Below are 17,731 nucleotides of genomic sequence, written 5' to 3'. Positions count from 1 at the left end.
CCAGTGGGCACACTGAAGTTTTCCCATAAGGAGTGGAAGTCAATTGGATGGACCAGTGGGAACACTGAAGTTTTCCCTTAAGGAGTGGAAGTCGATTAGAAGGACCAGTGGGAACACTGAAGTTTCCCCTCAAGGAGTGGAAGTCGATTAGAAGGACCAGTGGGAACACTGAAGTTTTCCCTGAAGGAGTGGAAGTCGATTAGAAGGACCAGTGGGAACGCTGAAGTTTCCCCTTAAGGAGTGGAAGTCGATTAGAAGGACCAGCGGGAACAATGAAGTTTTCCCTGAAGGAGTGGAAGTCGATGAGAAGGACCAGTGGGAACACTGAAGTTTTCCCTCAAGGAGTGGAAGTCGATTAGAAGGACCAGTGGGAACACTGAAGTTTTCCCTCAAGGAGTGGAAGTCGATATATAAAGCTAGACTATTATCGGACCACTCACCCCTATTATTGGCAATATAGCTAGAGGACGTCCCACCAAGAATGTATAGATGGAGATTAAACTCCATGCTACTTAAAATACAGGATTTTAGAGAATTAATTGAACGACAAATTAAAATGTACTTTGAAATAAATATGGAATCAGTGAAAGATAAGTTTATACTATGGGATGCAATGAAAGCATTCATTAGAGGGCAAATAATAAGTTATGTAACCAAGATGAAGAAGGACTACAATCAGGAAACAGAACAGTTGGAAAGGGAAATAGCAAATATAGAAAAAGAATTAGCAATGAAGGAAGATACAACTAAAAGAAGACAATTGGCAGATAAATAAATAAAATATGAAACATTACAAACATATAAGGTGGAGAAGAATATAATGAAGACAAAACAGAAATATTATGAACTCGGAGAAAAAACGCACAAAATTCTAGCATGGCAGCTTAAGACAGAACAAGCTAAAAGAATGGTATTGGCATCAAGGAAAAAGGACAAACAAATCACATATAATCCAACGGAGATCAAGGAAAACTTCAGGGAATTCTACGAGCAACTATATCAAACTGAAAACGAATGGAAAGAAAACAAAATAGATGAATTTCTAACTAAAATTGAACTACCGAAATTACAAACAGAGGAACAAAATAAATTAATAAAACCATTTGAAATAGAAGAATTACAGGAGATAATTAAAAAACTACCGAACAATAAAGCACCAGGAGAGGATGGATTCCCAATAGAATTCTATAAAACATTTAAAGACTTATTAATCCCTCCCCTCCTGGAAGTAATCAACCAGATTGATAAAGCACAAAGCATACCAGATTCATGTAAAACAGCAATAACTACAGTAATACCAAAGACAGGGAAAGACCCACTTGCACCAGCGTCATATAGACCAATATCTTTACTTAACACAGATTATAAGATAATAGCTAAACTATTAGCAAACAGATTAGCCAACTATGTACCAAAAATAGTAAATCTAGAACAAACTGGATTTATTAAAAAAAGACGAACAACAGACAATATCTGTAAATTTATTAACTTAATTCATGCAGTAGAAGGAAATAAAACTCCAACAGTAGCGGTTGCTTTAGACGCAGAGAAGGCCTTTGACAGAGTAAAATGGAATTATTTATTCAAAGTACTACAAAAATTCAGCTTACCAGAGAAATATATTAATTGGCTTAAAGCATTATATAAGGGGCCATTGGCGAAAGTGACAGTAAATGGATATATATCAAAACAATTTAACTTAAGCAGATCAACAAGGCAGGGATGTCCACGATCTCCCTCACTGTTTGCGTTAGCTGTAGAACCACTAGCACAACTGATAAGAACAGAAAATAAAATAAAAGGGATAAAAATAAAAGAGAAGGAATATAAAATCAGTCTATTTGCAGATGACGATATAATATACTTAACAGAACCAGAAATATCAATAAAAGAATTACATGGGAAATTGAAGGAATATGGAGAAGTGTCGGGGTACAAGATCAACGCAAATAAAAGTGAAGCAATGCCAATGAATAATGCGGATTTCTCAAAGTTTAAGAAAGAATCAACACTTAGATGGCAAACACAAGCAATGCGATACCTAGGTATACAAATAAATAAAAACCTTGGCCATCTATATAAACTCAATTACCATCCATTAATGAAAAAATTACAAGACAACTTAGAGCATTGGAAAGACTTACCACTAACACTAATAGGAAGGATAAACTGTATTAAAATGAACATTTTCCCAAGGATATTATACCTATTTCAGTCATTACCAATACGTCTAACAGAGAAATTCTTCAAGGAGTTAAAGAAAATAATAAGGAAATTTTTATGTAAAGGGGGGAAACTGAGGATAGCACTAGATAAATTAACAGAATGGTACAAACAAGGAGGCTTGCAACTACCAAACTTTAAAAAATTATTAAAGAGCCGCACAATTAAGATATCTATCCGATTTTTATCAAACAAGGTAAAAACCAGATTGGACCAAATTAGAACTAGATAAAATAGGGGAGAAGATACCTGAACATATACTATATAAATGGGATGAAAAATTGGTACAATGTAGGAATTCACCAGTATTGCATCATCTGCTCAACATTTGGAAGAAGATTCATGTAGAAAGGAATAAAACAAATTACCAACTACCAAAACTAATATTGACGCAAAATCAGCTAATCCCTTTTACAATAGATAACCTTTCCTTTAGAGAATGGGAGAGAAAAGGGATCAAAAGAATAGAAAATTGTTTTTCAGGAAATAAATTATTATCCTTTGAAAAAATGAAGGATAAATATAACTGTTTGCATACTACCAACTGAAAACCTACTTGAAGGACAAATTGGGAAACAGTGTGAGGTTACCAGAGGGAAATAACTTTGAATATGTGATTACAGATACAATGACATACAAAAAATTTGTAACAAACATGTACATCAAACTGCAAGAAAAGGAGAACGAGGAAACAAACCGTAAACCTAAACAAAAATGGGAACAAGATCTAAACATAAAGATAAAGAAGGAAACACGGGAGAAGTTATGCTCAGGAACTATGAGAAATACAATAAACACGAGGTTACGTATGATACAATATAACTGGATACACAGGCTATACATCACACCTCAAAAGTTAAATAAATGGGACCCAACAGTATCAGACAGATGTTTTCGCTGTAAAAAGGAAACGGGAACAACAATTCATGCAATTTGGACATGTGAGAAAATGAAAAAATTTTGAGAAGATCTAAACCAGATACTAAATAAAATCACAAAAAGCAATATACCAAAAAACCCAGAGATCTTCCTCCTAAGTAATATAAGAAACAAAGAATTTGGACTTGATTTGGATGGTGCACAAAAAAGATTTGTTAGGATAGCCCTAGCTATAGCAAAAAAATGTATTATGTCAACCTGGAAATTAGAAGATAACTTGAGAATACAACAATGGTATATAGAAATGAATAAATGTATTCCATTAGAAAAAATAACATATAATTTAAGAAATAACATTACAATATTCAAACAAATATGGGAGCCACACATGAAAAACAATAGAGAAATCCTACCATGGACATCTACCACCTAAAATGACAGAAGGAAAAGATAATGAAAAAAATCTGACTCAGTAAAATTTCTTGTTTATTTTTATTAAGTGACAACATTGTTTAACGGGTTTAATGTATCTTATAGTTTGAACTTTAAATAAATGGGGAAGGGGGTGAGGAAGGGAGGGAAGGGAGGGGAAAAAGGGGAGAAAACGACACTGTATATATTTAAGAAGAAAAATGTCTCTTTGTATCTTGATCAATATGGTTTATAGTGTGAAAAATAAAAAATTTTTAAAAAAAGGAGCGGAAATCGATTAGAAGGACCAGCGGGAACGCTGACGTTTTCCCTTAAGGAGTGGAAGTCGATTAGAAGGTCCAGCGGGAATGCTGAAGTTTTCCCTTAAGGAGTGGCAGTCAATTAGAAGGACCGGCGGGACACTGAAGTTTTCCCTTAAGGAGTGGAAGTCGATTAGAAGGTCCAGCGGGAATGCTGAAGTTTTCCCTTAAGGAGTGGAAGTCAATTAGAAGGACCGGCAGGACACTGAAGTTTTCTCTTAAGGAGTGGAAGTCGATTAGAAGGTCCAGCGGGAACGCTGAAGTTTTCCCTTAAGGAGTGGAAGTCGATTGGAAGGTCCAGCGGGAACGCTGAAGTTTTCCCTTAAGGAGTGGAAGTCAATTAGAAGCACCGGCAGGACACTGAAGTTTTCTTTTCACAATTTCTCTGTTAGTCATTTTAATTGCTTTGGTTATTGTTTAATTTTCAAAGTTTTGGGGATAGGGAAGGAAATTGTAAGTAGGCTGACATGTGTTACCAATGCTTGTTGGATCATATCCATAAATAAGGGAAGTAACAGGTCTTTAAATTCCTTATAGTATTCAGCTGGAATGCCATCTTCCCCCAGGGCCTTATTATTTTCAATGAACTCATTGGTTCTTTAATTTCTGACCGATCAATGGGAGAATTAAACTCCATCTGTTCTTCCAAGGATAACACAGGCAATTTTATTTGAGATCATTTTATTTTCATCTTTTAAAGATTCTGAACTATATAACTTCAAATAAATGCTTTTAAATGAATTGTTTATATCCTAAGGTTTATAACTGATATTTTTGGAATCTTTCTAAATAGCATTTATAGTTCTGGAGGTTTGTTCTGTCTTCAATTGCCACATTAATGGCTTGTGTGACCTTTGGCCTAATTCATCTTTGTTTAGTCCTTGTTATTGCCTTTTCTGTTCTGTAAGTCTATAAGTATTGTATTGAAGCTTCTTATTGATTAATAGCCGCTGTCTATCCTCCGACCCTCTTATTTGCGTCTTTTTCCATATCTGTTCATTTTTGTTTTAATTGATAAATTTCTCTCATATATTCTTTCTCTATTTTAGAAGTAAAACTTATTATTTGTTCTCTTAAATAAGCTTTCAATGCACCCCAAATCACAAACTTATCATTTACTGAGGTCACAGAATAACTGAATTTGCTCTCTTACAGCAGCACAGAAGGCTGACCTCCATCTAGAAATCAACTTCTCTTTATCTGGTATGTCAATCTGCATTGGCAATGGTGAATGATCAGATGGAAGTCTAGCTTTATACTCCGCCTGAACTACTCTGCCCTGAAGCTGTGCTGAAAGTAGGAAAAAGTCTAGAGTATGAATCATGCCTATTTGAATAAAAGGAATAATCCCTTCGCCATAGATCAATTATGTTCAGATCTTTCATTCAAGTTAAAGTTGTCTTAGCTGCTCTGCTTCTAGTCACTCCTGTCATAGACTTGTCTAGTAATGGATCGAGACAAAAATTAAAATCCCCTCCTACCAATACTAAACTTCTCATCACCTACATTAGGAGAATAGACATTTAAAAGACTCCACGGTTCAGAGAATATTTGGCAATGGACCATTACAAACCTGCCTGTTGGGTCTGTTTCAATATGTTGAATATCTATTGGAAGATTTTTATTAATTAATATTGTGACTCCCCTTGACTTTAAATTAAATGAAGAAGATACAACATGACCCATTCAATCTCTTTTCAATTTCACATGTTCCTTATTTAAAAAAAGCTAATATCTACTCCCATTTTTAAAAAAATATGTGCAAGTACTTTCTTCCGTTTTATCATCCCATTAATATTTTAAAAATTTTAATTTATCACTTTACTCATTGTGATATATTCTTATCACTCTACTTCCATCACCTTTTCCCACAAGACTCCACCCCTTAACTTCATACCTCATCGTCCTCTGTGCTCCCTAGAACCCACCTGACAATCCAAGAATAGAAATACAGAAATCCAAAATAAGACACATTACTAAATATAATACTATATAATAAGTAAAAGGAACCCCCCCCCCCTGCCAGCTTGCGTTGCAACACCATTACCCTCCATTGTGCAGGCTGTGACCAAAGTCATATATACACACACATGAATCAGCAGTAATTAGCACCCTCCTCCACCTCCCCAACCCTCCTCCACCTCCCCCAACCCTTCTCCACCTCCCCCAACCCTCCTCCACCTCCCCCAACCCTCCTGAGATTTATCGTACATTTTCTTTGAAGAAGCATTTCATAATCAACTCCTCATTTCAATGAAACAATTTGATTATGAGAGTTAAATACCATATTCACTCCTCAAGGTCTTCATCCAGACTATAGGCTTGGCAAAGTTCCAACAAATTCCTCGCCTTCCAGACAGTTTACAAAAAAACTTGCTTTGGCCATTCGGCAAAAGGATTTTCAAGGTCACAAGGGTGTCGCAGGAATGAACGATATCCTTTTTCCCATAAAGTCTTTTTCACAGGGTTAAATTCTTTTCTCTGTTTCTCGAGATCTTCATTTATGTTGGGATAGAATAAAATGTTGCCCCCTTCGTATTGAAGAGGAACCTTGTCACTGTCGAACTTTTTGAGCAGGAATTCTCAAAACCTTTTCTCCATCTCGATATCGCAGGAATTTTATCAACACAGATTCTGTTCGGGGGGAGGCAGGGGGAATGGATTTCTTCTAAGAGCTCTATGAGCCCTTTCAATCTCAATTTCTCCCACAAAATTCTGGCATACACTTTTGGAAAAAAAATCATGGGATGTCTTGTTGTTCCACCCTCTCTTTCAAACCCAATATTTTAAATATTATTTCTTCCACTATAATTTTACAAGGTGTCCACCTTTTGACCAAGTTTTTGATTTCTCATTGTTTTCCATCTGAGGCACATCTTTTATGGAATTAACTTCATGACTGGTTTTGTCCATATACTTCTTCAACTTGTTCACGGCTTCAGTCAACTTATCGATTCGGTTTTCATTTTATCCTTCATATTTCCAAGTTCTTTAAATAAATCTACGTTACTCACTTCTTTTGGGAAAGCAGTAGATTCTGCCCCTTCTTCATATTGATCCGAAGAGGAACAACTCTCCGACGCCGACTTGGGCGGGTCCCTGCAACTTCCGGTGTCTTCCTCTCCAGCGCCATCGTCCCGCTCAGCCAGGCACGGAGCACTTCGCTGCAGCAGCGAAGGCTGCCCGCTTGTCTCGGGGACAGCAGAAGTGCGAGTCCCCGGATCCGGAGCAGGCCTTACCGTCTGTTATTTCTTTTCTTTTCTGCACTGAGCAGGTACGTCAGCACCAGTTTTTTTTTCCTTCATTTTCCCATATTTGTGAGTATGTGGGTATATTTAGAAGTTGTTTAATGGAGTTTATATGTAAAGTTCATTACTTTTTAAACACTTTTTTTTAAAACGGATTATCAGGAGTGTTGGAAATTCTGTATCCTAACCCCACATCATTACGTGACTTCCCCTTTATGCTGGTTTCCTGAGTAAATATTGATTTCCTAAAATCCTAAGAGATTTTAAACTTCCTGATTTCTTTTTTGAGGTTTTTCTTGCGTTTTTTATACTTCTCAATACCTCATTTGCTCCATGTTGCCTGTACCTGTAATGCACTCTCTCTTCGTCTGAACCAGATCCCTGATATCCTTCAAAAACCAAATCCCCAAAATCCCTCAAAAACTCTGCCTGTGAAACTGGCCTTTAATCCTGACAGGAACGTACAAACTCCACACTCTCAAAATTTCACCTTTGAAGGTCCTCCACTTACCTCGCACATCCTGGCCAGAAAACAACTGATCCCAATCCTCACATTCTCGATCCTTTCCCATTTCCTCAAAATTGACCTTTCTCCAATTTAGAATCTCAACCCGAGGCCCAGACCTACCCTTCTCCATAATTAACTGGAAACTAATGGCATTACGATCGCTGAACCCAAAATGTTCCCCTGCACACACTTCTGTCCAGTGAGGGTTTGGGAGTACTTGGGCACATCTTTTTCTGAAGAAGTCTGCTGCTTGTAAGTAAAGATCGACTGTCTCCAACTACAGAGTACAAGCAATTAGTTGGCAGTTTGCCAGGGTAGATTTATTCCACTGTGGAACCCCTATCTTTCACCCAATTTGCTTGTTAACGTAGGAGACTCGACCATCAGTTCATCGCTGATTAGCTCGGTGGTCGGTTGTCAATAACTTTATGACGGCGTCTTGAAGACCTGGTATTCTCGGCTTTAACTTCGAGGAGTTCGGGAGGCTTTGGTGGATTGCCAGGAAACCAGATCGTGGAGCATCCGAGGATTTCTGTTTATCGTTCTGCTGTCTCATTGTCCGGATAAAGGGCTCACATCTGAGACTCTTGTTTCAACGTGAGGAATACACGGTGGTGTTCAGCAATGCACCCCCAGGCCCTGACCTGGTTTGGTTCACCAAAGCAACACCTCACACTTGTCAGAGTTACTTCCATCTGCCAACTCTTGGCCGTTCTTCCTAACTGAAATCGATCCTGTTTTAAACTCAGATATCCTTCCTCACTGACCACACCACCACAAAATTTTGTGTCATCCACAAATTTACCAATCACATTACTTGCACTGCCATCCAAGTCGTTGATCTAGACCAGCGTTTCTCAACATTTTAACCCTTATGGAACCCTTGAAATAGTTTTCATGTCTTTGGGAATCCCTGCATAAAAAATATTATATACCATTATTAATATCTATCTCTTTTATATTTTTATCATAGATCACATGGTAAGCATGTATATATATATTTTTGGATAACTTTTTTAAGGAAAAATGACCCCCTTTTTTGTCAAATTTATTGGTAAGGCAAAACAAGATCATCCTGCTCGTTTGAGACCTCACACCGAGGTTTTCATTTTAAATAATAGAAGAGTGGGGGAGATTCAAACTAGAGGGCATGGTTTAAGATTGAAGGGGGAAAATTATAAGGGGAACGTGAGGGGAAATTTCTTTACGCAGAGGGTGGTGGGGATGTGGAATGAGCTTCCGGCAGATGTGGTCGAGGCGGGATCATTGGTTACATTTAAGGAAAGACTGGATCGTTACATGGATAGGAGGGGACTAGAGGGGTATGGACCGGGTGCTGGTCAGTGGGACTAGGAGGGTGGGGATTTGCTACGGCATGGACTAGTAGGGCCGAACTGGCCTGTTCTGTGCTGGAAGTGGTTATATATGGTTATATCTTTCTTTGGCTTGGCTTCGCGGACGAAGATTTATGGAAGGGTATGTCCACGTCTGCTGCAGGCTCGTTGATGACTGACAAGTCCGATGTGGGACAGGCAGGCACGGTTGCAGCGGTTGCAAGGGAAAATTGGTGGGTTGGGGTGGGTGTTGGGTTTTTCCTCCTTTGTCTTTTGTCAGTGAGGTGGGATCTGCGGTCTTCTTCAAAGGAGGTTGTTGCCCGCCGAACTGTGAAGCGCCAAGATGCACGGTTGGAGGCGATATCAGCCCACTGGCGGTGGTCAATGTGGCAGGCACCAAGAGATTTCTTTAGGCAGTCCTTGTACCTTTTCTTTGGTGCACCTCTGTCACGGTGGCCAGTGGAGAGCTCGCCATATAACACGATCTTGGGAAGGCGATGGTCCTCCATTCTGGAGACATGACCCACCCAGCGCAGTTGGGTCTTCAGCAGCATGGATTCGATACTTGCGGACTCTGCCAGCTTGAGTACTTCGATGTTGCTGATGAAATCATTCCAATGAATGTTGAGGATGGAGCGGAGACAGCGCTGATGGAAGCGTTCTAGGAGCCGTAGGTGATGCCGGTAGAGGACCCATGATTCGGAGCCGAACAGGAGTGTGGGTATGACAACGTCTCTGTATACGCTAATCTTTGTGTGTTTCTTCAGGTGGTTGTTTTTCCAGACTCTTTTGTGTAGTCTTCCAAAGGCACTATTTGCCTTGGCAAGTCTGTTGTCTATCTTGTTGTCAATCCTTGCATCAGATGAAATGGTGCAGCCGAGGTAGGTAAACTGGTTGACCGTTTTGAGTTCAGTGTGCCCGATGGAGATGTGGGGGGGGCTGGTAGTCGTGGTGGGGAGCTGGCTGATGGAGGACCTCAAAGTTTTCTTCAGGCTGACTTCCAGGCCAAACATTTTGGCAGTTTCCGCAAAACAGGATTCTTCGCTAGGATTCTCCTTAATAGAATAATACCTAGTGTCGCCGAAAATTTCCTCCCAGAATCACAGTGTGGCTTTCGCGCAAACAGAGGAACTACTGACATGGTCTTTGCCCTCAGACAGCTCCAAGAAAAGTGCAGAGAACAAAACAAAGGACTCTACATCACCTTTGTTGATCTCACCAAAGCCTTCGACACCGTGAGCAGGAAAGGGCTTTGGCAAATACTAGAGCGCCTCGGATGCCCCCCCAAGTTCCTCAACATGGTTATCCAACTGCACAAAAACCAACAAGGTCGGGTCAGATACAGCAATGAGCTCTCTGAACCCTTCTCCATTGACAACGGCGTGAAGCAAGCCTGCGTCCTCGCACCAACCCTCTTTACTATCTTCTTCAGCATAATGCTGAAACAAGCCATGAAAGACCTCAACAATGAAGACGCTGTTTACATCCGGTACCGCACGGATGGCAGTCTCTTCAATCTGAGGCGCCTGCAAGCTCACACCAAGACACAAGAGAAACTTGTCCGTGAACTACTCTTTGCAGATGATGCCGCTTTAGTTGCTCATTCAGGTTTTATATATATGGTTATATATATATATATATATATATATATAACCATATATATATATATATAAGAGGTTGAAGCCTTTATTATAATAACCAAGGATTTTCCAACAATATGCCATCTGTGTAAAGTAAAATTACAAATATAAAATTAAACAAAAATTACTCCAAAATGCATTGGCCTTTTTATCACTGTTTCTCGCGGATCCCCTAGTGACCTCTTGCGGAACCCTTGGGTTCAAGGGAACCCTAGTTGAGAAACACTGATCTAGACTTGCTTGCACTAACTAAAGCGATGAATATTTATAGTTACCATATTTTTCTACCACATGGCAATTTAGTTCATGCACATTGTTTGTTAGTATACTGTATTTACTTGTACGGTTGTAGCAAGTAAGAATTTCGGTGCACCTGCGCACTGTACTTGTGTGTATAACAATAAATCAACATCATCACCATGACCGGACGAGGCTAGTGAAGTCAGACATCTCTATAAAACAAGCCCTCGGCCCAACCTGCCCATAGAATATCCTACTTACTCTTGACCCACCTGCCCATATCCCTCGAAACCCATCTTGCCCATGTATCCATCCCAATGTTTCTGGAACATTGCAGTGGTACCTGCCCCATCTGCCTCCTCCGCCAGCCCATTCCATATGCCTGCCACCCCCTGCATAAGGAGAGGTTAACCCTCACGTTCTTGTTAAATCTCTCAACCCCTCATCTTGAACATGTGCCCTCTGCTTACCGATCCCCCTGCTCTTGGCAAAAGCCTCTCTGAATTCCCTTGATTTATTCCTCTTATGACGTTGTACACCTCCATGAGATCATGGGTGGCACAATTAACGTAGCGGGTAGCTCAATGGCAGTTACAACGCCAGTGACCGGGGCCGGAGTTCGAATCTCGCGCTGTCAGGAGTTTGTACATTCTCCCCATGTCTGCAATGGTTTTCCCCAGGGGCTCCAGTTTTCTCCCACCATTCAAAACATATTGGGGGTGTAGGTTAATTGGGCAGCATGGGCTCGTGGGACAAAAGAGCCTGTTACCATGTTGTATGTCTGAATTTAATTTTAAAAATTAAATTTTAAAAAATGTAAAAATCACCCCTCATCCTCCTGTGCTTCAGAGCCCCAGCCTGCTCCACTGCTCCCCACTGCCCAACCTCCATCCCTCCAAGTCCTGGACTACCTCACCGGTCAGCGTCCTTCGTGCCGGCAGGCCGGATCTGCTCTTCACTTGCTGCAGCCACCGCCTGTTGCCAGCGAGTGTGGGTCAACCTCACATTTACCAGGTGCATGTAGATGCAGAAGCAGGAGATGGGGGATGGTTGCCCACTCCACGGCACCTCCAACAGTACCTCCATGGGGTTAGTCAGGGAGTTGCCCTTCAGGAGGTCTCCCTGGTCAGTCAGGACTAGCACAGCCTCTCTGGGCAGGCAGTAGTCCAGGCCCACCGGCTGCTGGCCCCCCTCCAGCAGGAGGGTGGAGATGATGTCTCCCGTCTCTGGGGAGACCAGCTGCACCGCTCCATCCGCGCAGGCGCAGGCTGCCCGCACCGGGAAGAAGCTGGCCAAGGCTATGCTGCTGACGTGGATGGCTGTTACCGTGCAGCCGATGGAGGTGTGCCGTCGGTACAGGTGGGCCAGCATCCAGAAGTCCAGCCTCTGCTGAGCGCAGCTGAAGATGTGGTCATGGCCAGGCTCTGTGCCCAGTTCAGTGATCGTCATCCCAACCTGGATCTCATCCACTTGATCAGCCATCTCCAGGCTCCACACCCTCAACGTCCCATCCTTGGAGGCAGACAGGAGGCAGGGACCATCCGGGTAGGTTGCAATGGCGGTGACAGGACCTGCAGTGACAAACAGCCAAAAGAGTCGGTTATTCCAAGGACACTCACAGTTCAGCACCAGTCAGTTGTCAGTCAAGGTAAAGCGAGAAAGGTCGTTTTATGAGCAGCCCAGTTACTCAACCCATACATCAGGAGTGGACAAACTGTGGCTCGTAAACCTCATGCAGGTCTTTGACATACAATGTGCGGCCCACAGAAATATATTGGCTGAGACAGGAATTGTACGAGCCAGTGCTCGGATATCAGATTTAATGATATCACATCCCTGAGGGTCTTTTTTCTGCAGGCAAGGCAGAATTACCACTCATTGGCAGTGCAAAAAAAACTACAGTGTACACGTAAACAAATAAAGACCTGATAACAAATGTAAACAAACTGACTGTGCAATTCAGAGAGAATTTTTTTAAATCGATAAAGTGCCCAGAGTCCTTTAATGAGTCCCTGATTGAATTTGTCGTTGAGGAGTTTGATGGGGGAGGGGGAGCAGCTGTTCCTGAACCAGGCGGTGCGAGTCTTGTGGCACCTACACCTCTTTCCTGATGGCAGCAGCGAGAACAGAGCGTGATGATTGTTGCTGCTCTCCGACAGCACCGTTCTCTGTAGATGGACTCAGTAATGGGAAGAGTTTTGTCTGATGTCCTGGGCTGTGTCCACTAACTTTTGTAGGGCTTTATGCTCAGGGGTATTGGTATCTCCATACCAGACTGTCTGCACACTTTCCACCACACGTCTGTAGAAATTTCCCAGGGTTTCTGGTGTCATACCAAGCCTCTAAAAACTCCTGAGGAAGTAGAGGTACTGATGTGCTTTCTTCATGATGCCATTGGTGTGTTGGCTCTGTTACAAGCCCAGAGGACCCCAATCCCAGCAGCAATGGTTACTTAAACAAAAGTTCTTTTAATTATCTTTAAACATGAAAACAGGATCAAACTTTAAATTATCACTATTAATTTAACTAACCTAACTTAACCCCCTTCTAATTCGAAGCGCACATGTATGTAATGTGTGTGTAAGTTTCGAAAAGTTTTTTGATTCACAGTCCAATCTCACTTCTCATTCTTCCAAGTTCACTGGTTGCAGGCAATTCTTATACTGTGCACAGAATTTAACATTTATAAAGTTCACCAGGCTTTGCTGCTTGAAAGGTAAATGGTTACCGCCCAGGAAGGTTCTTGTTGGTTTTCAGAGAGAGATTTGCTGTTCGCTGGACACCCACAACTGATTCCTTGTAGCCAGCCACTTCAGTGTCTTGCTGATGAAACTTGCCCCTTCAGGGTTTTCCAGAATATAACCTCTTTCTTTCAGATCACCACAGAGTTCTTTTTTGTTTCTCTTATTTCAAGTGAAACATTAGGCAGCCAGTCCTCTCCTCTTATATGAACCACAAGGGCTTTGACCAGGCTGAATTAAGCACTCACAACCCATCTTCCAAATGGGGTTTTTCCACAAGCTTGCTAGCTTGTCCTGTTCCAGTCCCAGCTGCTACTGCTAACTGTAAAACTGTAGAACTGATCTCCCCCTCTCTCTCTCTTTGAGAGAAAGCCTGTTTGAATCTCTCTGCTTGCAAAACCACATGACCCTCTTAGAACAGCAAGTTCCACTGCAGACAGCCTACGGCTCTGACAAGATCTTTCACCTATTGCCTTTCTGTAAACAACAATCCATTAGTGAAGTCTCTTAAGCACTCTCCAAAGCTTTTGCAAAGGCTCTTGGCACCAGAATGTCTAGCATGAGCAGAGCTCCAGTATTTTAAATAAGATCTGTTTTAAAGTGTTTGTATGTGTGCTACACAAAAACAACCTGCCCCAGTGTATTTCCCAAAAATATTTCTATAATCTGTCACAACTCCAAGACTGATTCTCCAAGATAGAGAGTCCCAAGAACTGAAATGTGCTCACCCTCTCCACCTCTCAGCTCCCAATGATCACTGGATCGTTCACCTCTGGTTTTCCCTTCCCGAAGTCAACAATCAGCTCCTTGGTTTTGGTTACATTGAGTGTGAGGTTGTTGTTGTTGTACCATACTCACAATGGTAATAGTGGGTGTGGCTTGCGATTACGTGATTGTTGTATGTATGGCTGTGCCGCGAACAGCGAAAGTAGCGGAGTGTTAGTGTGACATTATTGAAACTAATGCAAATTAGCAGTTTAAAAACTACATATATTAATAAATATTATTACGTACATGTATTCCTTAACATTTATAGAACATTTTTGTAACAAAGTGAGCATATTGAGTAAAAACATGAATGTCATATTTTTTTCATGTCTTATGGCTCTCAATCATGTGAAGTTTATCGGATGTGGCTTTTACGTCAAGCAGGTTTGGCTACCCCTACCATACACAGTAGAGCAGCTAAAAACACTCGAGTCACAAAGCGGGATCAGTTGGTATGGAGCAGAATTTTTACCAGCGTGGGGTCTGATAACAGCAGGACTTGAATCTGGGGGGTGCGCAAGTTCACCAGATGGGAGGAAGGTGAAGAGAGTGAGGGCAGGGTGGGATAAAAACTCAGGGTTGCTGGAGGAATTCAGCTGGTCCCGCAGCGCCCATAGCAAGTAAAGATACATTACTGACATTTCAGGCCTGAGCCCTCCACTTTTCTAAGGCACCACTGGAAATATTCCCAACTCCACTAGTATCACAGGAGTAACTGTTGGGGAAAAGACAGGGCAGGGGGCCAGTGGGGGAAGTTGAACAAAGGACATAGTAAATTTCAGGATATGTATCATTTGGCCCACCAGATCCATTTCTTCATTAGCTCTCTCTGTCTCTCCCTCCCCCCCCGTCCTGGGTTAACTCTCACTTTGTTCGTTTTAGATTGGTCAGTGTTCGAGCTACCGAAAGAAAACAGACTCACACACCGAGAGCAGTTCAGATTATACAAATGTTTATTACTAATTCAAAAGCTGGTTTCAAAGTACAATATGCAAGCCCGTCCCAATTAAACTTATCAACGCTTGGACTGGTCCCAACTGCCGAAGCGAGGCAACGACTGCACACTTGTAGTAGGTTGTCAGGGCGCCGGTAGTAGCTTCTCCACCTCCCCTGACCGGGACGTTGGCTGGACTCCAGAAGTTCTTCTTCTTGCTGAGAGATGTTGCCACCTCTCGGAGAGTCTCAAACTTCAGCAGCGGGATCATGGCTTATATTACCCAAAAACTGCTTACCCAAGGACCTATTCCCAGCACAGCAAGAAAGATAAGCAAGCAAGCTAGCATGCTAGGCTTCTAACGAATAACATAATTTTCAGCTTATCACTTTGAATACAATGGTTTATTTTGCATCAAGGCTAGGCCTCTGACAGTCTGTGACCAAAACAAGCAGGAAGATTAAATGTTCTTGGTACACAGATGTCCTTTCTTCAGATAACAGCATCTCTGGCCCCTTGGTGGAATTTAGCTTATGTCTGCTGAGTCTAAAACACAAGCAGGTTCTCAGCCTTGCAGAACCCAGAACTCCAAGTTTAAAAAAAAACAGGTTAGAATCTTCCATTACCCCCCCCCCCCCCCCCATGTCTTTCTCTCTCTCTGTCCTTCCCGCTCTCTGTCTCAATGGAAAGAGTATTTGGACAGCCATGGGCTGATTAAGGACGGTCAGCATGGCTTTGTGCATGGTAGGTTGTGGTTAATAAATCTATCTCTGAGTCTGAATCTTTGACTCTCTGTCTCCGTCCTTTCATAGAGTCAAAAAGCCCGAGTGTAAAGGCGGAGACTCTCTGCCCTTGCGTCGGGAGACTTACCTCCATGGATGCGCCGACTGCAATCCCTCTTGCGGGAGGGGTCTGCGGCAGAGTGCAGCACTCCGCCGCCTAGCATCATTGTAATGCCACTGCAAGTATCTGGCTAGGGGCGGGCTGATGACATCATGTTGATGTCGTCAGCCTGAGATGCGCGCATGAACAACGTTGACTCGGCAGACAGCACTGCCCCACCTCCACTGGTTCCTAAGGGCACTACGCATGAATGCAACGCAAGAGCAGCCTTTTAGGGCCGCTCCGTGAAAAGGGAGTTTAAATTTTTCCCTCCGCGCTTACAGCCGGCCTTCAGGCAGAGGTTTGGCATGAAAGGGCCTTCTGTCTCTTCAGCTTTCCTTAAATACTTTCTCCTTTAATATCCACCAATGTTGATTGACCTTAACTAACTAATTATTGGGAACAACAGTTCACCTGGGGGAGACACACATGTGGTCACAGGGAGAGCAGCACCTGAGGTTGGAATTGAACTCCAGTCTCAGGAGATGTGAGGTTGTAGTACTATCCACTGCACCAGATGCATCTCGCAGACGAGAGAAAGGCAAAGACGTTGACTAATGGAGATGAGCAAAGATTAGGACCTAGGATTTCAGCTCTCTCCAGTTCTGTCTCCTGCACAAGTAGGTGAAAAGGTATGAAAGGGTGCCACTAGTAGACAGGTGTGGAAGAAGGCATCTAGCACCCTTGACTTCATCAGTCACGCCATTGAGTGCAGGAGCAGGGATGAGTCATTACAACTGGACAGGACATTGGTGAGACCACACTTGGCACATTGTGCACAGTTCTGGTCACACAGCCGTAAGAAGGATGTAATTAAAATGGAAAGAGTGCAGAAAAGATTCACATACATTGCCAGGATTGGAGGGCTTGAATGACAAGGAGAGGCCAGACAGGCATGGACATTTTTCCGCAGAGTGCAAAAAGCTGAGGACAGCCCTTACAGAGATTTATACAATAATGAGGGACATTGAAACGTATTCTTTATCCCAGAATAGAGCAGGCTGAAACCAGAAGGCATGGATTTATGGTGAGAGGGGAAAGATTTAAAAGGGATCTGAGAGGCATCTTCTTCACACAGAGGGAGGTGGATGTGTGCAACAAGCTGCCTGAGGAAGTGGTAGAGGTGGGGATGATTACAAGGGTTAAAAGGTTTCCAGACAGGTACATGGAAAATAAAAAGTAGAGGGTTATAGTCTGTGAGGTTGGGAAGGATTAGACTAATTTTTCAGATGACACTAAGATTGGAGCTGTTATAGACAAGCAGGGAAAGTTTTCAAAACTTTCAGAGGGATCTGAACCAGCTGGAAAAATGGGCTGAAAAATGGCCGATGGAATTTAATGCAGACAAGTGTGAGGTGTTGCATTTTGGAAGGACAAACCATAGTAGGACATACACGGAAAATGGTCGGGCACTGAGGAGTGGGGTAGAACAGAAGGATCTGGGAATACAGATACATAATTCCCTGAAAGTGGCTTCATAGGTAGATGGGGTTGTATAAAGAACTGTTGGGATATTGGCCTTTGTAAATCAAAGTACTGTTACAAGCCCAAAGGAGCCCAAAACCCAGCAGCAATAGATATTCACCAAGACAAATGGTTACTT

At 42.2% G+C, this 17,731-nt stretch overlaps 1 protein-coding gene across 1 annotated transcript in view; it reads right to left on the bottom strand.

Moving 5' to 3' along the window:
- The window catches only part of LOC138761855 (WD repeat-containing protein 97-like), a 160,520-nt gene that overhangs the window by 105,633 nt on the left and 37,156 nt on the right, over positions 1–17,731 (bottom strand). Inside the window, exon 7 of the mRNA XM_069934771.1 lies at positions 11,720–12,374. Within this exon, the coding sequence (XP_069790872.1) occupies positions 11,720–12,374 (655 nt within the window). The remainder of the gene's footprint in view (positions 1–11,719; positions 12,375–17,731) is intronic.

This window comes from Narcine bancroftii, chromosome 1, assembly GCF_036971445.1.
Source record: "Narcine bancroftii isolate sNarBan1 chromosome 1, sNarBan1.hap1, whole genome shotgun sequence".
Classification (NCBI taxonomy): Eukaryota; Metazoa; Chordata; class Chondrichthyes; order Torpediniformes; family Narcinidae; genus Narcine; species Narcine bancroftii.
Note: the sequence above shows the minus strand (reverse complement) of the source record. Positions and strands in the feature narration are given on the sequence as shown.